General features: G+C 39.9%; 1 protein-coding gene and 1 long non-coding RNA gene across 6 annotated transcripts; both read left to right on the top strand.

Annotated features, from left to right (window-relative positions):
* Positions 1-1,563: 1,563 nt before the first annotated feature.
* LOC140719780 (uncharacterized) lies at positions 1,564-12,119 on the top strand. 5 transcript variants are annotated; one of them, XR_012097000.1, is made up of 8 exons: positions 1,564-1,658; positions 3,746-3,798; positions 4,359-5,180; positions 6,234-6,397; positions 6,969-7,006; positions 8,412-8,460; positions 11,134-11,232; positions 11,638-11,716. XR_012097000.1 is itself a non-coding variant. In XM_073034648.1 (6 exons), exons 1-6 carry the CDS (start codon positions 1,585-1,587, stop codon positions 11,770-11,772), a joined length of 1,347 nt encoding a protein of 448 aa, XP_072890749.1. In that variant the 5' UTR covers positions 1,564-1,584; the 3' UTR covers positions 11,773-12,119. The 5 variants fall into 5 exon arrangements, 3 of the variants coding, with proteins under 3 accessions (XP_072890749.1, XP_072890751.1, XP_072890750.1); XR_012096999.1 differs by lacking the exons at positions 11,134-11,232; positions 11,638-11,716 and adding an exon at positions 10,567-11,129; XM_073034648.1 differs by lacking the exons at positions 6,969-7,006; positions 8,412-8,460 and having other exon boundaries at positions 11,638-12,119.
* Positions 12,120-15,416: 3,297 nt separating this feature from the next.
* On the top strand, positions 15,417-21,643 carry LOC140719649 (uncharacterized). The gene is made up of 2 exons (XR_012096969.1): positions 15,417-20,005; positions 20,425-21,643. It is a non-coding gene; the product is annotated as an uncharacterized lncRNA (long non-coding RNA).
* Positions 21,644-21,836: the final 193 nt, after the last annotated feature.

The following is a 21,836-nucleotide window of genomic DNA, read 5'->3' on the forward strand; positions in this document are numbered from 1 at the left end:
CAAGTGGAATAACCACCGCCCCGTCCCCCACCCAGGCAACTTTTTTTTTGCCAGAGAATGGAACCTTCATCTTAATCTTTCCAGGTAATACTTAAAGAAAAACAGTCGGTGTTTCTGCATTTGGACCAGCACAAGGGCTAGAGGTAATGATGCGGCAATGAAGTAAACTGAGATTAAATATGTCCTTAGTTGGAGATATTGCAGTCTTCCATCCAAATGTTATTGTTTTTTTCTCTGTTTCTTCCAAATGCTATTCAACATGGAAAAAAAGCTTATTCTTCATCTAAAAGATGTTTAGTATGAGTATAGTTATTCGTATGCTAGTTTTGGTTAAAAATAAATTGTATATGTGCTTTAAAAATTGGCGAATAGTTCTGAGTTGTAGCTATTACTCTGGGCGTGGTAAAAGACCGGCAACTTGTATTCTGCACTGTGTAGTGAGCTTATCTAATTAATCACTGCCCAATTGCATTTTGTGTGTGTGTGTTACTCTGATAGAGTGGGACATGGACCCACGTTTGCACCGTTTATGTTGGGCGGTAAATGGGAAGGGGGTTCTTTGCTGATGTTTGATCTAATCCTAGGAGATTTTGACCAGACGCCTACACCACCACTTCTGGTCCAATGGAGAAATCTGGCATATCGTTTGTGACATACCAGTGCAACTGCCGGACTGGTCTGTTTTAGTACCAGTTCCAGATCTTCCTAGGGACATTGCGCAGTCAGTTCTAGAGGATCCTCCTGGATCTGAGCAGGCTATTGAAGCTCAAGTCGGGTGGCCGTAACCATCTTGCTTGTCTGGTGACGTCACTGAGTTTTGCTAAAGAAGGGAACAATATGGAAGCAAGGAGATAATCTTAAATCAAGACTAAAGAAATTTTCCAAATTTAAGGAAAAAAAATTAATTCATCGCGTTTTATTCCTGGGAAAAAAGTACATATTGACCAAAAGAAATGCCCAAGGCTGCACCTATGGGGGAAAAAACAACAAATGTAATTAACAGGCAAAAAATGCAGGAGGAACTCCTCAAATCAGGCAGCATCTATGGAGGGGAATAAAACAGAGGAAGTTTCTGGTCGAGACCCTTCACCAGGACTGGAAAAGGAGGAGATGGGGTTGGGGGGTTGCAGAAGCCAGATACGAAAGGATAGGATTACATGCTGGCATGTAAATCTGATTAATGTTTTGAACTGGAAGGTCTTCATCCAAGATATTAATATTGCCTTATGCTGAAGCGGCCAGGTAGCTTCAGTTGACAATTGCTCCCTAACCGCCTCGTCATCATCTGCTCGTATTTTTACATTTTCTTTAGTCGGGGTATTTAACTCTTGTTTCTCCTTTGTCGATCATTCTTGATTGACAGCCATTCTACCCATTCGGGCTTCGAATAGACTGAAGCAGCCGGGACCAAGCGCCGATTAAACGCCTGCATGCTCTCTGATAGGCTGACTTTTCAGGCATTCTCCACAGCGGCCAATGGGAATAAGGTCCTGTAGCAAAGAGCCAATGAGAGTGAAATGAAGGCGGGCCCGGTGTCACGATTTTTATAAAAGGCGGCGACTGCACTCAGCTGCAGTTCATAAGATGGTGGCGACGAAGGACAGGGGAGTTAGTGCCCTTGTGGATTCCTCGGCGATTAAAGGCAATAATCGTAAACGGTAAGATCTGGAGTGAAATTTTAAAAAATGTAGAGGTTTCGATTTAAATTACTTACTAATTTTTTTTGAAGTCTTAATTTATGAGACCGTTTATGCGCTGTTTTTGAGTGTGACGCAGTATTTTATTGAAGGCGGACGGGGGTTTGTCACGCAGCCAAATTCAGTTTTTGAGATCTGGAAACAAAAAATACTGGCAAGGACAATAGGGAAGGATTTAATCAATGTTTATGTCGGTGTAATTTTATCTGAGATGAAAATGTCCTCGTTACTCTCTCTCCAAAACCTGTTGAGCGTTTCTAACAGTCTCTAGTCATAGTTAAATATAACGTATTTAAAGAAAAATCTTCTGTACCTGCGGTATTTTGTTGTTCAGGTCGCACAGTCAGGTGGTAAATTCGAGGGTCAATGTCTGTAGGTCGGGTTCATAAAACACAGATGAGATTGGGGTCAAAGTCATTGCTTTGGCATGCTTGGAGAGAGCTTGGGGCAGATCCAGGGTATTTGTTACCGAAATGTTTAATTTCGTGAAACAATCACCATAATTGGTAATCTAACAGAACCGAGTTGTTTCTCTTTACTTTTTTTAAACCCTTGACTACAATTTGCCTGACTTCAGGAAGTAGAGGCGGAACCCCTAGGATCTGATGACCTTTGTCATTACGATGATCTTAACCGTTTTATGACTTAATTAGATCACCCCACCCTCCGACCGTGAACTCTCGAAAGCATTGGAATGTTCTAGATAAGGTCCTAATTCGCCGTTGGATGGCAGTGGTGAGTTAAATTGCTCACGTAGGTCTTCCTTAATGTTGATCCTTGGGCAAGCATTCCCTAATTGTTCATCAAGATAGCAACTTTATTAGACATCCGCAACTTGGTCACTTACTGTATTGGCGTATTCCATTTAATAAGGAAAAGCGTTTTCTGAATGGGTCCAGTCTAAAAGTGAATGTAGTACTTTTTTTAAAAAAACACTGAGCTGTGATCGAGTCCAGGTAAGTTGATGAGGCCAATAGGTTGGAGGTACTTAAGTAATTCCCCTGGTGTGAAGGGAAAGTAGCACAAGGTATTGCTGTCCAGGATGCAAATCAAATCACTGAACTGAACTATAGCCTGGATTTTGTGGTACTTGTCAATATACAATGGAGCTTTTAGCTGGAAACATCTAGAGTGCAACTGATCAATTAAATATTGTCATGAAGATCTGTAATAAGGTGGAGTACAATGAACTGTATAGCTGCAGTTTCTTGTTAACAGTCTATAAATAAAAGTCTTGTAAACTTCTAGGACAAATATCCTACTTAAAAATTAAATTTTTTAGCCCTGTCTAATTTGCCTTCAACTTAAATCTCATGCATATGTACCAGTCTGCCACCTTCTAAAGGTTTAAAATCAGTAAAGTGTTGTACTGTTAAGAATTCTGTTGTTTGGCTTCTCATCCAATTTAGTAATATTGCAAGTCAGACTTCCATTTGAGTAAGGTCTTGACAGCCTTGAGAAAAGGAGGTGATCCATTCCGGGTCTGTATCTTGAGGTAGTGTTTTGTTTTAAGATAATGGAATCTCTGTGATTTAGATTGCAGTATTGAATTTGAGTTGATGGGCTGCAATAAGTTTCAAAGCAATAAGGTCAATGACTTGTTTTAAACTGGGAATTAAAAAAAAAGTTTTTGACCTGGAGGCAGTGTTGGCAAAGAGCAGGGAAAGATGAAAGTAGCAGGGTCTTTGAAAGTCTATGATTTGGGTATTGAATGTATATGAAAATTATTGGAAAGGGTTTTGTGGCATACAGAGATGGATAATCAGTTCATCTTTCAACAAGTAGGATAAAACTTTGAGAGTTGAGTCCTTGATGGAATTTTAATTGTAAATTGAACTACAGGTGGTATCTGCACTACAGTGTGTTAATAAAAATTGCTCACTTGAAATTGTCAATTTTAACTTAACTTTTATTTGTGTGTGTGTGTGTGTATATATATCTGATGTATCTGCATGTGGGGAGAATCATGATGCAGATCAGCAGCCTCCCTGTAGTCATGTAAACATAAGTGTCCCATGTTTCAATTTAATTTTTCTATGTGTTAACAGGCCAGGTTCATCTGATTTATCCTGGGAACTGATGAAAAAGAAATCCAACTTTGGTGAGTTTGGTATTGATACCTTCAATGCAAAGAAGGTTAAGGATTCAATTAAAATTCAGTCACATCCATTTGATAGAATAAAAGAAAATCTGTACTTGGGAATTGTCTTAACGGAAGGGGTTTAATTGAAATTACTTGACCGAGAGAACCAGAAGAAAAATGAAGATAGTTTTGTATGTTCAATTGATCATAGCATTGCTTGAAAAGAAAATCTAATCGTATATATCAGTTACTTTTAAAGCAGAAAAGGATCATTTTGCAGTGAACTAGGAATTACTTGGAAAAGGAGATCTGTAGGAGAATGGAGCACTTGAACTAATAGAAAGATTTTAAAGAGCCAGCATAGCCAAATGAATAAGAGACTTCCTGTGTGTTAAAGTTCAAAGAAATAAAGTTGTATTTCATTTTTTAGTTAATGAATTTGACTATAAATGCAGTACTAGGAAACAGCAGTTGAAATTTGTACCATTTACTTTAATTAATTCTTCAGTTCGTGGCTAACAAAAATCGTTCTGTTTGTATTATGTAAGTTCTGACTTTTCTTTCCCTCCTCTCCCCAGGTAAAATGCATTTGCATGACAATCTGAAACGTGAACAAATGTCTGAAGTGAAGTGGGGAACGGATAGGTGCAGTATACAGAAGAAGAAGAAGGCTGAGAAAATTGCAATTGGTGTGGATGAATTGTGTCTTGCTTCAGATAAGCCTGAAAAGTGTAAGAGAGTGTCACGGTCCAGAACTCCAGGCCATCAGAAATGCAAACTGTCGAAGTCAGGTTCAGTATCATCTTTGGGAAGTTGTTGCTCATCTTCTGCTAGCTCTCGGTCAGATTCTGTTTCATCCTCTGCCAGCTCACAGTCTGGTTCGATGTCATCATCGAGTTGCTCTCGATCGAGTTCGATATCGTCGTCCTGTAGCTCTCGTTCCAGTTCAGTCTCTTCTTGTAGCTCTCAGTCAGATTCAATGTCCTCTTCTGGCAGTTCCAGATCAGGTTCGGTGTCCTCATCAGGCAGTTCCTGTTTGGATTCTGTGTCCCCATTAAAAAGGTACAGATCAAGTTCAAAATACACTAATTCGGCTTCAAGGTCAAGATGTGTATCACAAGAGAAGAGATGCAAGAGTTCAAGACGAACCCATTCAAGATCCCGGTCTCGAAGCTGTTCAAGGTCTTGTTACCGAAGATCAAGATATCACGTGCCGTATCGGTCACCCCTCAGGTACCGATCAAGGTCTAGCTTGAGACACAGAAGATCCCGCTCAGGATCAAGGTCAAGATATTCATCCAGGTGTCCAAGAAACTACCATAGTTTTATGTACAGAACCCAATCTTCACACAGAAGTCGAAGCAGATCAAGGGGAAGATCTATTTACTTAACACAAAAAGGTAGAATATATTGAAATTATGATAAATACGAATAATCGTGAATGGATGTGGGAGTAATTATTTGATCTCTTGACTTGTATTCTTTATTCAACTAGATAAATAATTTTTTCTGAAATCTCATGATTCCTATGTCCAAAAATCTATTGCTCTGACTTTAATGAAGTTGGTGATTGACCCTCAGCTTTTTGTAGTGAAGTCCAAAGATTTACCAGAGAAAAATACTTAGTCCCAAATGGCCAAGCAATTACTTTGAGGTTTCTCAATCTTCCAATATATACCCTGTCTAAGCTCTCTTACGATTTTTGACTTTTCATTCCTGTAAACTAAAAGCCTGGCTGGCTTGACACTCCTGCCATTCCAGAGATCAGTTAATTCCCTTCAACAAACATGCAAGATGTGGTCTTGTGAAGGACAGATGTAATTGTAGTGAAATATGGCAAACATTATCACATTCCTTTTCTGTTTACCTTCTGCAGCTACATGATGTTCAGTGAGTTATTCAAGGCATCCAGGTTGTTTGAACATGAGCATTTCCCAACTTCTCATTCAAAGTCTCCCATTTTTGTTTAAATCACTGAAGTGGTTTGCCTGTATTTTCTAAGCTATTTGTCTATGTTGCCTTCTGTTTCAACTTTTGTATAACCCTTTTAAAGTCTCTATACATTTTCATCACAGTTTTGTGTCTTTAGCAAGCTTGAAAATACTGCTTTTGATCTCTTCAGACTTCCTTGTAGATAGGGAATAGATGTTGCCCCAGTACTAATCTCTAGTTTATCTTCCCTAAATGTTCTTGCTTCTAGGTGTTGATTAACTCACTGTGTCCTCCAATCCCATGTGCTCTTTTCAGTAATTTTAATGGCACCATGGTTGAAAGCTTTGTGAAAATGTTGGTCTATCACATCCACGTGTTTTCCTTCCTGCAGCTCTTGCCACTCACTTTTAGGTATCGTCCTCAGAGCTCCCAATTGCCTATCGACATTTTGCATTTGGTCTTGTGTTTTTCTAAGTTTGAAGGGTAGCAACCTAAAGTTTATAAATGCTGTGTTCTTTCAGATAAAAATACTCTGCTTGAAATAGCAAAGGCAAATGCTGATAAATTATTTGGAAAAAGCAATATTCAGATGCCACCTAGCCTGAAGCCTACCAGTCCTTTCAGAGATGAGAATTATAATTTTGAGAAGTCCAACATTGATGCAGCTAAAGAGATGATCAGAAGGGTGAGTGATAACATTTCATTATATTGAAGAAATTTCTTTTTGCATGTCTGAACGTAGAAGATTACTTCTGTCCAAATATTTGAACACCAACTCCTGCACTATTAGTCGTGTGATCTTAGCTATTACCCATTTATGTACATTTTGACTCTCTTATACCAGTGTTCCTGTGTTGGGGTAGAATAAATTTTGAGTTGTACTCCTTTTCTAACTTGGCTTTTAATTGCATTGGTTTGTTACCGGAATTGTTTTGAGCAAACTCAGTTTTATTCTCTAATTTCTAATGAGAACAAATGTAAGATGCTTACAGCTCTAGTCATTCCTAGATTAACATAGTAGAAATGTTTTCTCAGCTAGGCTATGAGGAATTTCCACATGTATAGTTCTTTACAAATTCTGGACATTCCCTAAGTGCTTAATATTTGGTGCTGTCAAGTATATTAATCATAATTGGGAGATTGTATTGTGCAGTAATGATTCAGCCAGCTTGTTTTACTCAACATGTCATTCAAACACTTTCCATATAAAAGCTATAAATTTGGTTTGTATGACTTGATTTATTTCTGTTTTATAGAAGCCTTGAAATGGACTGCACTTCTTGGAAGATATGAGGTGGTATCTTTGTATCTGCATGTGTGCAGTTATTAGGGGCAGCTTGGCCAGTGTAATAATTAAAATGGTTTTAAAAGATGTGATTATAAATGAACCTATGACACTATCTACACCGTAAACAAATGCATTTTATCATTATGAAAACGATGGCATTCCATATCTGCATGAGGGATGAAGCATTCTGTTTTGTATTTTTTTTTCCTTCTGATCAGGGAGCTTGTGACCTCTATCAAGCCATCTTGTAGAAGTAAGGGGAGAATGGAGAAGCTTAGTGTATTTCTTCCCAGTCAAAAGTCAAGGCAGTGCTATACTGCATTGTCTCCTAATTAGTTTTGTCATGATGCATTTTAATTCCAGCAGGCCAAATGATAATTTACTTAATCTTGATTGGGAATCGAGTGACATGTAAACCATTTACCTATGTCCATTTCATTTAAGAATTTTGGCTGGAAATAAGCAGCTTCATTGATGTTGCTGTTCAGTGTAAATATACTGTTCAGTCCAGCTGCAAATTGCATTGCACACGAGCCTCTTTCCATTCACCTACCTTTTGTACATTTTCCTTTTCTCTTGTGTATTATTTCTTTTGAAAGCTATTTAGCTGGGCCACCTGGGTGGTGCTGTGTTTCACCATGATACCACTGAATAATGAATAAAGCAATAATCCTTCATGCCGGTACCATCTTTCCCCAACTCCTCCCCTTCCATGGTGATTGCCGTGTCCTCCATCCAAGATGGAGATGAGTATTCTGCCCTCAAATCTGGCTTGTCCTGTATAAATCGGATACTGTTCTTCCTGAAACAAATCTGTTGGCACTTTTAATTGTGCTGATTTTCATGTCTGTAGTCTGAGATTCTTTATTCTTATATCCATTGTTTTTTTTATAATATGTAGGTGATACTTCTATTCCCAATTTCCCTACCAAAGTAAATCACAGATTCAATGAATTTAATTTGCCATCTGTGTTTAACTTTCAATATTTCATTTTTATTACTTCTAATGTGTATGTTTTGATACTGCTTTAATATTTCCAGAACCAGTATTTTCAACATTGATCATTGTAGAACATTACTTTCCAATGTCTTCATCTGGTAACTCTGCATTAAACCTGCTAATTTGCCTTCCATTGTTACTTCCTTACTCCATATCATCTGATCTTTGAGAATCCCAGATCAAACTTCAGTTTACATTATGTGGATGGGAAAGAGGCCATTTGGTTTTTTAAATTACTTTTTATGGACTCCGTAGAGGCTACTTTAAACTTAGCAAATGAAAGAAATGCCAGTATAATGAGGAAAGGTTTTTGCTGTGATTGATTGCAACAGCAGGTAGACATGGTGTTACTTCTGTTTACACTAACACTTTCAACAATTCAATGCAACTGACTCTGCTTTTCAAACTTAGGCAATCCATGTTAACCAAATTGTTCATCCAGATGACCCATCAATAACTAGTTAAGTATAAATTTACATTCTTAGTAAAAGCCACTTACATGGACAAGAATCAGCCCTGAACTTGTTGATAGTTTTGAATCCTAAGCTGCAATTGTACAAAGATCGGTTTGCTAAGGGAACAGTAGCTACCTTCTCTCTCTAGGGTTGAGCCATAAATAAAATTAATGTTTGCATATTTTAATAGCATTGCACTACCCCTACTTTGGCCTCTGATGCAAGAGACCTATTGTGTTTCAGACACTTGTTTCCTAGCAAAATTTAATGTTCAAATTGGCTTGAATTTAAACGGAGCTCACAGCCCAGCTTTAATTGGAATGTGTTTTGCTACTACTTCAGTTTTGTTCAGAGCAGGAGTCTACCCTCAAAAGATACTGATTTGACTAATATTAACCATATAACAATTCACAGCACGGAAACAGGCCATCTCGGCCCTCCTAGTCCGTGCCGAACTCTTAATCTCACCTAGTCCCACCTACCCGCACTCAGCCCATAACCCTCCACTCCTTTCCTGTCCATATACCTATCCAATTTTACCTTAAATGACACAACTGAACTGGCCTCTACTACTTCTACAGGAAGCTCATTCCACACAGCTGTCACTCTCTGAGTAAAGAAATAGCCCCTCGTGTTTCCCTTAAACTTTTGCCCCCTAACTCTCAAATCATGTCCTCTCGTTTGAATCTCCCCTACTCTCAATGGAAACAGTCTATTCATGTCAACTCTATCTATCCCTCTCAAAATTTTAAATACCTCGATCAAATCCCCCCTCAACCTTCTACGCTCCAATGAATAGAGACCTAACTTGTTCAACCTTTCTCTGTAACTTAAGTGCTGAAACCCAGGTAACATCCTAGTAAATCGTCTCTGCACTCTAATTTATTGATATCTTTCCTATAATTTGGTGACCAGAACTGTACACAGTATTCCAAATTCGGCCTTACCAATGCCTTGTACAATTTTAACATGACATCCCAACTTCTGTACTCAATGCTCTGATTTATAAAGGCCAGCATTCCAAAAGCCTTCTTCACCGCCCTATCTACATGAGACTCCACCTTCAGGGAACTATGCACTGTTATTCCTAGATCGCTCTGTTCCACTGCATTCCTCAATGCCCTACCATTTACCCTGTATGTTCTATTTGGATTATTCCTGCCAAAATGTAGAACCTCACACTTCTCAGCATTAAACTCCATTTGCCAATGTTCAGCCCATTCTTCTAACCGGCATAAATCTCCCTGCAAGCTTTGAAAACCCACCTCATTATCCACAACACCTCCTACCTTAGTATCATCGGCATACTTACTAATCCAATTTACCACCCCATCATCCAGATCACTTCTGTATATTACAAACAACATTGGGCCCAAAACAGATCCCTGAGGCACCCCGCTAGTCACCGGCCTCCATCCCGATAAACAATTATCCACCACTACTCTGGCATCTCCCATCTAGCCACTGTTGAATCCATTTTATTACTCCAGCATTAATACCTAACGACTGAACCTTCTTAACTAACCTTCCATGTGGAGCTTTGTCAAAGGCCTTGCTGAAGTCCATATAGACTACATCCACTGCCTTACCCTCATCAACATTCCTTGTAACTTCTTCAAAAAATTCAATAAGGTTTGTCAAACATGACCTTAGCTATTAGCTATGTAATAACTGAAGTTCAGGGTATGAGGCAATATTGGATGCAGAATGGAGGGTGCTTTGCTCTGCATGTTAATAGTGCATTTGACCTTGGAGTGATCGATCTAATACTGGGCCAGAAAGCCCACTTGTTACTCATATACAGAAGGTAAACAAAACTGCCATGCTTTATGCAGGATTGTGAATAACATTTTTAATTTGCAATCTGTCTGGAACACAGTTAAAGCATTAAGTAGTTTAAATAATGATCACTCAAGTCTACATAACTTGGATCAGTTTTTGTTGTTGATTATCCATGGATTTCCCATTGATAAGTCACTTAGTTCCTTCAAGGGCACTGAGGCATATGAAGCTGAGGTTTGACTAATTTCTGCTGTTGGATTTGGTATTGTCCATGCATAACTTTTATTCTAGGATTTTCTTGTCCTCATAACTTATTCACTGTGTTCCAGGAGGTTTTGAATATCAGATCATTGCCGAAGAAGAGGCCAACGTTTTTTGAAGATAAGTTCCTTGGCTTTATAGCCTAGAATATGTTATCAACATGGCTGCATTCAGTTGTACACTCAAATATAATCATTTGACACATTACAGAAAGTGCTTGAAAGCATTTGTGCTCTTAATGGGAATTACCATGGAACCAAATAAATGTTTATGGTAATTCAGACTGGTGTAAATCTTGTTACAGATTTCAAGTAATTTGTACTCAAACTTGTTTAGAAATTCTAGAACCTCAGCATTACAAATCTCAATCTTTATTCTTTGTTGAATATGCTAAAGTGAGGTTATGTTTTCTGAATTGTTGGCCATTTGGTGCACATTATCAGAGCTAGTATAGTGCCAAGCTGCAAGAATCAGTATCAACTTTCCTGTAGATTCTACCACAACAGGTAGAATGATAGTGACATGTATTTTGAAATCTACTGATAGAATAAAGGGCTTGTCCAACCAGTGCTACATGTTTTAATTCTGATTGTTAATCAGTTTTCATTGGATTGGTCTTTGTTTTTCTAATGCAGAAACAAGCAAATGAAGATGAAGAGGATGAACCAGTTCAGAAGTTAGGAAGTGCCCCTTCTAGATCAGAAACAAACCACTGGATAGCCTTCAGTGTTAAAGTAAGAAGGCACTTTAAAATAAAAAGATTATTGATTGAATATTAAGTTAAATTTACTAAAACAGTAGCAACTTTTCATTCATTGTCTGATGCTGGAGGTTATACACTGTATGTGATTTCAATTTTGACTGGTTTCCTGCCTGTGAAGCATTACTTTTATATATTGAGTGATGGGCTTCAGTTCAAGACTACCTCAGTTATTTTTGAAACCTGTGGTATCTTGCACTTCTATATATCACTACTGTGTAATTAGATCAAATTGATAAATCTGTTGCATTGTGGTTCTGGAGCAATGTTGGCATAGGCTTACAAACTAGTGTATTTAGATGTTTGTAGTTAAAATGTAACTTTCATCTAGACTTTTACGTTGACCCTTGGAATTTACTTGTGTCTCATTGTTCTGCAGAATGCGGTAGCAAAACCACTGAATCAAAAGTCACCAAGTGGCCCTGTTAAAGGGTCTCCTGAGAATAAACGGAAAAGAAGCCCATATGGACAGTGGATACCGGTACAGAGTGGTGATAGAACAAAGGCACAGTGAAGGTTCAGAATAGTATATAAAATTTAAAGTGCATTTGTAATCAGTTATTTTAAGCCAGCTGGATTGAATTTTGTTATAATACTTGGCATGATTTGTGAAACTTGTATCATAAATGTGAAACTTTGGAGCAAGTTATAGTTTTGTATAAATGTTATGTATTTATTTGGGTTAACACTTCACCGTAACATGCAGATACCGAGCAATGTTTAGTTTATGATAAATCTTCTGAAATAGTACACAGGTAAGAGAAGTAATTTACCAAGATTTCACATGGGGCTCTGTGTGACAAAATACTGTTTTTTGTAAAAAAAATTTCCCAGAATTCAATAAAGATGATTTATAAATGAGTTTTTCTGACTTGGCTTGCTCAAGTTAGTTATGAGATATCTACAAGAAGGTCAAAGTGAAATTTATTGGAGTACGTGCATGTCACCACATACAACCCAGAGATATTTTTCTGCAGGCATACTTAGCAAATCTATAGTGGTAACTCTAAATGGGATCAATGGATAACAAACTGCCAGCGCAAATATAAATAAATGAGCATGAAATTACATGATAAAGAGACTGTAGAGTGAGACAATTAGTTGTGGGAGTGCCAGAAGTAGAATTAATGTAGTTATCCCCATTTGTTCAAGAGCCTAATGGTTGAGGGGTAGTAACTGTTCTTGAACCCGGTGGTTTGAGTCCTGAGGCACTTGTACCTTCTACCTCATGGCAGCAGCAAGAAAAGAGCATGGCCTGGGTAATGAGGATCTTTTGATGGATGCTGCTTTTCTTTGGCAATATTTCATGTAGATATACTCAATGGTTGGGAGGATTTTACTTGTGATGGACTGGCCACTTTGAATCTGCCACGTTGTGTAGGACTTGCTGCTCAAGGGTATTGGCGTTCCCAGAGCAGGCTGTAATGTAGCCAGTCAGCACATTGTACACCACACATTTGCCAAGGTTTTTACTGGAGGAGCTCAGTGAGTTGGGCAGCATCTGTGGAGGGGAATAAACAGTTCAGTGCTAAGACCCTTCAACAGATGGAAAGGAAGGGAGCAAAAGCCAGAATGAGATGAGGGGGAGAGAAGTATATTGGAAGATGATGGGTGGGGGAGGTTAGATGAACTCGGAAGCTAGGAGGTGGTGAGTAGAATAGGTAAAGTGCTGAAGATAGAATCAGATAAGAGTGGGTCAGGAAAGGGAGGGTACCAGAGGGAGATGATGGACAGGTGAAAAATAGAGGGGAAAGCAACTTATTCTCATACCAACCGCACAGCAAAATACTCCATTCACACTCTTCAAGATCATTAATTTGCACTGATCCACTGAGATCATTGTGTAGACAAATGCATTTGTATAACTACATTGTGATTAAGTTTAATGGAAATGATGTTTGAAGGAGTTGGCTTGAAAACGATACTGCATCACTTGTGATTTTTGATAAAAATTTCAACATGGACCACAATATTCTTGAAAATGAGCCTTGCACAAACAAGGCTTTGTTACCCTTTTCTGTGAGGACATCCTGTAGCTGTGCAAGCAGGCTCTTTGTTTTGGAGAATTTACAGAAATTAAATACAGGTGAATACTTGGTTAATTCTCTTATCCCTGTTTTCTCATTTGTACTGCCTTCACATTCAGTTAGTTAAGGTACCTGATATTTCTGGTAAGATGGTCACAATGGCCTCTATCCAATTTCTTTATTTTACTTGTGATCACAAGACCCTGTTGGATATTGATAATACAAATTACTGCAAGTCTAGTTCTTTGGCTTATTGATGACCAATGGTAGGTGAGCTGTGCAGCCTTGGTTGCTATATGGACCAGTCCCTCATGTTGAGGTGTCACCTGTAACAGCCACCTAGGGAAGGAGGTGGTGTGTGCACTGAAATTGCAGCCTGAAGGCCAGGTCCTCAGGCCGTGACATCACCTGTTACTGCCATATGGAAAGGAGGCAGTGTGGGAGTGGACAGAGGCACAAAGCGTGGATGAGAATCTATGCAGGGTTGTAGTCTGATCCTTGTAGGCCAGCTCCCCAGTCGGTGCTGCTCTCTTGTGTTTTTCTCAATTGAAGATGAGCAGGATTTCCTTCGGCTGCAGGAGTTGAACTGCTGTGTGCTTGTTCTTTCAAGAACATGGCTAGGGCAATACCTCATGAACCATCAATCTTCCAGCCATGCCACTCGGGCATTTCTGCTAATATTTTGTGACTATATGGTATCATAACGATGTGTGCTGAGTGACTATGTATACATTTAGTTGTATCCATGTGTATGGTTGAACCTGAGTCTGAGTTCCGTGTAGTTTGCTGTACCTCAGCTCTGGAAGACTGTACCCTTACACAATAGCTCATCGGCTGCTACCTCAGTGCTAATAACCTAGGCCAAATCTCACTGGAACGATAGGTGCCAGGAAAGTCGTAACGTTTGTCCATTTATTGCCCATTTTCTTTTGGAGACGCCATCATAAATTATTAATGTTAAAAACATACAGATTTTCCTCCTCTTTGTCAAATACTTTTGAGTTAAAAGCTGCAACCTTCCTGCACATTCATAAAACTTGGCATCCAGCTCTGTAACATTGTGTAGGAGTAATAAATGGCAGATTTGGTAACATTTCTCAGTAAATTGTTGGCATGTTTAGAGGAGCCACCACCAATATTCCATTGCCATTACTCCAGCTGGTCCCACATTTTCCTCCTATAAAACTCTGCTATCACAGTAAGAACCCTAGAAGATTAAACCTATTACTAGCATTTTATGAGAGTGTGGCCTTGAACTGTGTGAAAAGCTCCTGGTACAGTTCCCATTACCTTGCCCCATATCTCCTTCGGCATCCTGGGCAACTTGTTCAAATCTGTTCTCTCCTGTTGAAAGTGATTTTTGAAGGGATCTGTACTGTGCACTTCATCAACTTTTCCAGCATCTATGCAGATGGTTGTCGGTGTAGCCATATACTATCTAATATTAGATAGTATATTATACTATCTAATATTAGATAGTATATTATACTATCTATTATACTAGTATACTAATAATACATTATAGTAAAAATACTATCTCCACAGTGGAGTCAGTTTCACTGACTTAATTATCATTCGTTCAGCAGAGCCATTTTGATTGAGAATTGACCATGCTATTTAGTTCATGGAAGAGCACCAGGGGTTGTTTGTGAGATTATATGGCTTTAGATGTGATGGCACTCAACAATGCTGCTCCATTTTGTTGTGTATTTAATATCTGAGTAATCTTGTATCTTGTTTGTTTGATTAAGTAAGCATTCTTGTATTCATTTAAATAAGTAACAGTATATGTTTTAATACGTCTTCACGCTACCACGTGACACGTGCGCGGCTCACTTAAGGTAAACACGGAGTCGAGTCGCATTAAGGACTCCCGTGTCTTCCTTTGAATAAGTTTTAATGTTTTGAAATTACAAAACATAACACATTTCCCTGCTTCTGCTTGTGCAGTGAACATTTACAAACGTGGGCGTTGCTTCTGGCTGACAGTTTTCTTCCTTTGCTGTTCTCTAAGCGGGGATACCCAGGACTCCCACCAGATGGCAGCAACAGAACAACACACGACTGGCTTTCAGTTTGAAACTAGATCTATTTTTTCAAACTCGGATTTTTAAAACTAAATGTGTCAAAAAATCACCGAATGCTATTTAAATAATTTCAGAATGCTTTATTATATATATACAGCACAGAAAATGGCTCTTTTGGCCCACTAGGTTTGCCTAACATGGACTACCGTAATTTCACTAACCAACATTCGGTCTGTATCCTGCTATACCTTGCCATTTTAAGTGTTCATCCAAATACTGATTAAATATTGTGAGAGTACCTGTCTCCATTGTCCTCTTGGACACTGCATTCTAGATTGCCACTACCCCTTGCATGGGTGGCATGGCATAGTGCAGTTGTTAGCACAACACTTTACAGTCCATTTGACCCAGGTTCAGTTCTCGCCGCTGCCTGTATGGAGTTTGTACGTTCTCCCTGTAACTACCTGGGTTTCCTCTGGGTGCTCCGGTTTCCTCCCACAGTACAAATTTGTACCGATTGGTAGGTTAATTGGTCATTGTAAATTGTCCCTTGATTAGGCCTGGATTAAATAGGGGGTTTGCTGGGTGGCGTGGCTCAAAGGGCCACACTGTATCTCAATACAAAAAAAATTCTTCCTTGGTTGCCCCTCTAATTTCTTGCCACTCACCATAAACCTTCTGTTCTTAATCACCTCTGCCAGCAGGAGAATATTCTGACTACCTCCCCTAACAGGCTGTCAGTTTTGTAGGCATGTATCAGGTTTTCAATCTTCCGCCCACTTCAATCTTCTCATAATGGGACCATTCCACTCCTGGAAAATCTCCTCGGCACAGTCTTCCATGCAATCACTCCATTCCTATAGCATATTGACCAAGTGCGCACGATATTCTAGCTGTGACCAAGTCAATGTTTCACGCAGAGTACTATGACCACAATGCTCTTTTATTCTTTCCTCTGGCCAGTGAAGGCCAATATCCCAAATGCCTCAATGGATGCACCTAGGTCCCTCTGTCCCTCAGTATTCTCCAGAGTTCTACCATTCATGCTACTTGATCTACATCTTGGTTGGCATAGACCAGCTGAGCCACATGGTCTTTTCCATTCTGTATAACTATGATTCACCCGCCCCAGCACTGGTGCTCCCTCTCTGCCACCTGTCCCACACCTCTCCCGTAGCATTCCACCTTCACCATTCCCGACATCCTTTGCTTCCACCAGATTTACAAACTCGCCCTCCACTCCACTTTGACAAATACAGTACTGTGCAAAAGTCTTGGGCACCCCAGCTATGACTCTAAGTCAATTGGACAGTACTGTGTGTGTACGGATGAAGGGTATTGAATATTTGCAATAAATTACTCTGTATTTCGTTTTCCTTCATAGTTATTGCAGACACTTTGTTGGTGATTAAGTTAGAGGTTGTAAATTCAAATACAATTACAGCTATGATTATCAAGAGCCCCCACAATCCAAGCCATGTTCTTTTCTCCCATCAGGAAGGAAGTACAGGAACCTTCGGTCCCACACCACCTGGTTTGGGAACAGATTTTCTCCTTCAACCATGAGGTGCCTAAACTAGCATGGGCATCTCCACACACTTCAACTCTGAACTGATTCAACAACCTATGGACTCGCTTTCACTCTGCGTCTTATGTTCTCAGCATTTATTGAGCTGCACGTTCCTACATCTGCTGTAGTTTCTAATTTTCTATGCACCTATACTTCCAGCAGGGGGCAGACGCTGGCTGTTCTTGCTTGATGCAGTCCCTTATTTTTACAACAGGACCCTCCCACATCATTCAAATGACGCACAATGATAAACAAGGGTGTGACTAACAGGATGACAAGAATCTGAAAACTGACGAACTGCACAGACCATATGAGCTGAGCCTAATCTTAACTTCACGTAGGATTCATGGATGTATATTTCTTAGTAATGATCTCTTCTCATTGCTACCATCAGGAAGGAGGTACAGAAGCCTGAAGGCACGTACTCAGCTATTCAGGAATCCCCTCTGCCGTCCAGTTTCTGAACCCATGAACATTATCTCACTACTTTTTTATTTCTGTTTTTTTGCTCGACTTATTTAATTCAACTATTTAATACATATAATTCAACTAATAGGTGTCAAAATGGTTTTGCTGTGACGCATGTAGTGGGTAGTGCTTGCTGGACACGCTTTCAGCTTCCACTGCTGGTTAGCAAAAAGGAGAGCTGAATGTGTAAATCTCTCCCTGCCAGCACGTAGCCACTCCAACAGTAAGCCTCACGTCCTGCTTCCTTCGGATCTCCTTTTGGACTCAGGCTGAACTGCAGAGGACGGGGTGGAGCGTCTGGCCCCTGCACACATAGCACGCAGGTCCACCAGTGTGTGGACACGCCCCAGTGCTCATGAACCAGATCCCTAGCTATGGACAAATAACCCCACTACTCTGGCGGCAGCCTCAGGAGAGATGAAGGCTACGGGAGTAAACGAGTGGACCACCTAAGGTTGATAGAAGTCAATGAACATCCTTCCTGCAGCCAAGCTGCTGCCAAACACATTGCTTCATAAGCTTTCCTTTGGACTACACTGGTGAGGCCGAGAGGGGGTATCTTGACAACTGGGCATCTCAGGGTCTCCATACTTTCCACCCAGGCTTGTGATGGTGATCATCACCCATTGTCCTTTGAGACAAATGGATGCCAACTACAATATCTATATTCACTGTTTTTCCCCCTATTATTGGGTATTATATTGTACTGGTGCCACAGAGTTAACAAATTTCACTTTATAAGCTGGTGATATTAAACCTGATTCAGATTCAGGAACAGTGCCTCTTCCTTAAGAGGGAGAGTAAGCAGCCAGAGGTCATGGTGAATATTGGCACCAATGACATAGGTAGAAGGGTGGGGAGAGGCCCTGTGCAGTGAGTGTTGGGAGTTAGGGAGGAACCTGAAGAGCAGGACCTCTAAAGGACTAATCTCTGGATTCCTCCCAGTACCAGATGCTGGAGGGGGTAGGAATACGATGACAGTACAGATGAATAAGTGGCTGAGGAACTGGTGCTGGGGGCAGGGTAGAAGATTGGCTGACTGGCAGGAGGCAAAGAGAGAGAATAAAAAGGGACTTCTATGGTTGGCCTCCAGTGACTAGTGGTGTCCCGCAGCGGTCAGAATTGGGATGACACCTTTTAATGTTATATGTCAACAGTCTGGATGATGGAATTGGCAGACAATACGAAGATAGGTGGAGGGGCAGGTAGTGTTGAGGAAGCAGGGAGTTTGCAGAAGGACTTGGACAGATAGGGAGAATGAGCAAAGTGGCAGATGGCAAATAGTGTAAGGAAATGTATACTCATGCACTTTGATAGAAGGAAAAAAGGTGTAGAATATTTTCTAAATGGGGAGAAAATTCAAAGTAGATTTCTTATCAAAGTACATATACAGTGTGTATTTAATATTTCAGTAATATCACAAATATATTGTTTGATTAAGTATTCTTTGTTGTTTACGTAATTCATTGTGGGTTATATGTAAAAGTACGTGAATGGGATACATTATTACACCACCATGTTATAAGTGAGTGCCTCACTAAAGAAAAAGTTGGTAGACCATCATCCCGGCTAATGTGTTTTTCTTTTGATTAGTTCCTGGAGTTACAAAATATAAAGTGGTGATGAGGAAGTTTTACAACGAACCTGAGACAACGATCTATCTGTTGAAGAGCAGCACGTTTTTCTTCGGAAGGGGGAAAAGAGAGAAACGTTTGAGTTTACAGACAGCGCAGCAGATCGAGCAGCTTGTCGTACACTGTTCAGGATGCCAGAAGATGCAGAAAAGCACCACTCCATCCCTGGGAAAGGCCTGCATTGCCCTGGGAGAGGAATCGTATGGATTTTGCCAGACCATTCATGGGCACAAAGTTCTTGGTAGTAGTGGATGCAGCTACAAAGCGACCAGAAGTGCTCCGATAGCCTCCAGTACACTGTTAATGTGTTGAGATGTCTCTTCTTGGGGACTGGCATTCCAGAGCACTTAGTCACAATGGACCACAGTTTGAATCATTCCTAAAAACGAATTGAATAAACCATTTTACATCTGCACCATACCACCTGGCTACAAAAGGCTTGGCGGAAAGGTTTCTCTAGAGACTAATGAACACACTGTGAGCGATGTCAGCAGAACACAAGCCACTGACACGGAATCAGAAGCTCACCAATTTCCTCCTCGCGGATCACAGTGCAGCACTCTCCACAGCCAACAACTCACCAGCTACGCTGTTCCTGGATTGTCCCTCGTGCTCACACCTTGGGTCTCCTCCAACGCAGTCTCAGAAGGATGATGCAAGACCAACAGCTGAGTCAAACTGAGGCTTCCTCGAATAAGGAAGTTTGATGTTTCACTCCTGGAAAAGCAGGGACTACAGAGATCAAAAGTGGGGACTTGGAAAGGTTAAGGACAGAACTGGACCACTCTCCAACACAGTAAAGATGTTATCTGGATCAGCTGAGGAGAGCAAAATCAATTGATAGAGAAGAAAGGTGTCCAGAGTTGTTAGAATTACTTCCTACAGTCCCAGAGTCAACTCCTACGATGACCAGAACCTGAGATTGTTTGACAGCCACAAGTCTCACCTGCCAGGCAGAGTGAACCCCTTGTCAGGAAAGACATTATCCCACTGAAGAAATCCTCAACAATTACATCTTTAGGTCTGAATGGGACAATTTAAAATTTCCTGTTCTGTGCATGTCTCTATATTAGTTGTATTATATAGTATACTGCATATTAATAAGATGACTAGAGAACTATACATTACATATTTGAGTTGAGATGCATTCTATATTGAGCAGAAGTTTATAGCTAAGCAGGGAGAAGAGTTGAGTATTTAATATTACGGTAATATTTGAGTAATATTATAAGTATATTGTTTCATTAAGCATTCTTTGTTGTTTACGAATTATATTTAAAAATACATGAATAGCATATGTCATTATGCAAGCACATCGTAAGAGAGCACTTCACTAAGGAAGAATCATCATGCGGACTCCTGTGTTTTTCTTTCAATTAGTTTCTGGAGTTTCAAAACATAACAACATGTCACCATGTACAACCCTCATTTATGTTGCAGCTAATCACAATGACTACAAGAATCACAGTAGAATCAATGAAATCCAGCAAGATGGACAATAACCAATATGCAAAACAAAATCAAAACCGGACCATGCAAATATAAATGGAAAGAGAAAAAATAAATAATAAGTAAGTAACAAATATCGAGAACAGGAGATGAACAGTCCTTAAAAGTGAGTCAATTGGTTGTGAGAACAGTTCAGTAATGGGGTAAGTGAAGATAGATAGATACTTTATTCATCCCCATGGGGAAATCCCATGGGGATATCGCCTCTGGTTCAAGAATCTATTGGTTGAAGGGTAATACTGTTCCTAAACCTGGTGGTGTGGGTCCTGAGGTTCCTGTACTTTCTCCCTGATGCCAGCAGCAAGAAGAGAGCATGGCCTGGGTGGTGAGTGTCCTTGATGTTGGATGCTGCTTTCCTCTGATAGTGTTCCATGTAGATGTGTTCAATAGAGAGCTGTACCCATGATGGACTGTGTCATATCCACTACAAATCAGAGCTGCAAAGGGACTTGGTTGTCCTTGTGCAAGATTCTCTAAAGGTTAACCTGTGATTTGATATAGTGGTAAGGAAGGCAATTGCAATGTTAGCATTCATTTTGAATGGACAAGAATATAAGACTAAGGATGTAACGTTATAGCTTTATAAGACATGCAGTATCTAGACTTCAAGTGAGTCAGAGGCTTTATGTGGCAGGCGCTTTAGAAATTTGAGATAGAATATGATTTGAATGTTCATGAAGTGGCTTCAAAATTAAACTGTAATTCTACAGGGAAGAAAATAAGACTACCACTGACAAATTCTCCCAAATTGTCCTTATGCAGAAGCAGAGTCATGGGTGGCTCTGCTTTTGCTTAGGAGCCCAATTTTCAAAGCCCAAACCTGTAAACACATGTTACTTATGCTCAAGGGAAAATTCTTCAAAATGGGCTGATCCCTTGTGGAAATGTCATTTACTTGTAGTAAAATGGAATCTGTATTGTACCAGAGTGCTTTGCTAATAGTGTTTGTGCAACATTATGCCAACAGACCTTCAGCAGAAAGACAAGTGGATTTTGGTTATTGGAAGAATGCCAAGTATACTAATTAAGAATAACAGCCTGTCCTTGAACATGTCTATAAAAGAGTGACTATGCTGTTTTTTCAAAGCTATCACCAGCTCTTGTATGCTGCTAGCCTTCCCTTGCTGCCAATAAACACACTTATGATTGATCCATTCAGTTATTTGTTGTTTGTCATAAGATTTGGCAAAATGGTGCTCAACACCCTCACAGATGTAACAAAATGTAATCATTTCTTGAACTTCTCATGTTTGCGCATTACACCCAAAGTTCTTCAGTGATGCTTGTTGCTGTTCTTGTAGTGTTTCTCTTGACCTCTGCAATTGTTGGCTTTTCTCTAATCT

Source organism: Hemitrygon akajei, chromosome 32, assembly GCF_048418815.1.
Source record: "Hemitrygon akajei chromosome 32, sHemAka1.3, whole genome shotgun sequence".
In the NCBI taxonomy this organism is placed as follows: domain Eukaryota; kingdom Metazoa; phylum Chordata; class Chondrichthyes; order Myliobatiformes; family Dasyatidae; genus Hemitrygon; species Hemitrygon akajei.

What these genes read in the sequence shown, in the direction of transcription:
- LOC140719780 (XM_073034648.1), top strand. Translation starts at nt 1,585, where the DNA reads ATGGTGGCGACGAAGGACAGGGGAGTTAGTGCCCTTGTGGATTCCTCG. An exon ending in AAAGGCAATAATCGTAAACG is followed by an intron (nt 1,659 to 3,745) that starts GTAAGATCTGGA and finishes ATGTGTTAACAG; the next exon opens with GCCAGGTTCATCTGATTTAT. An exon ending in TATTTACTTAACACAAAAAG is followed by an intron (nt 5,181 to 6,233) that starts GTAGAATATATT and finishes GTGTTCTTTCAG; the next exon opens with ATAAAAATACTCTGCTTGAA.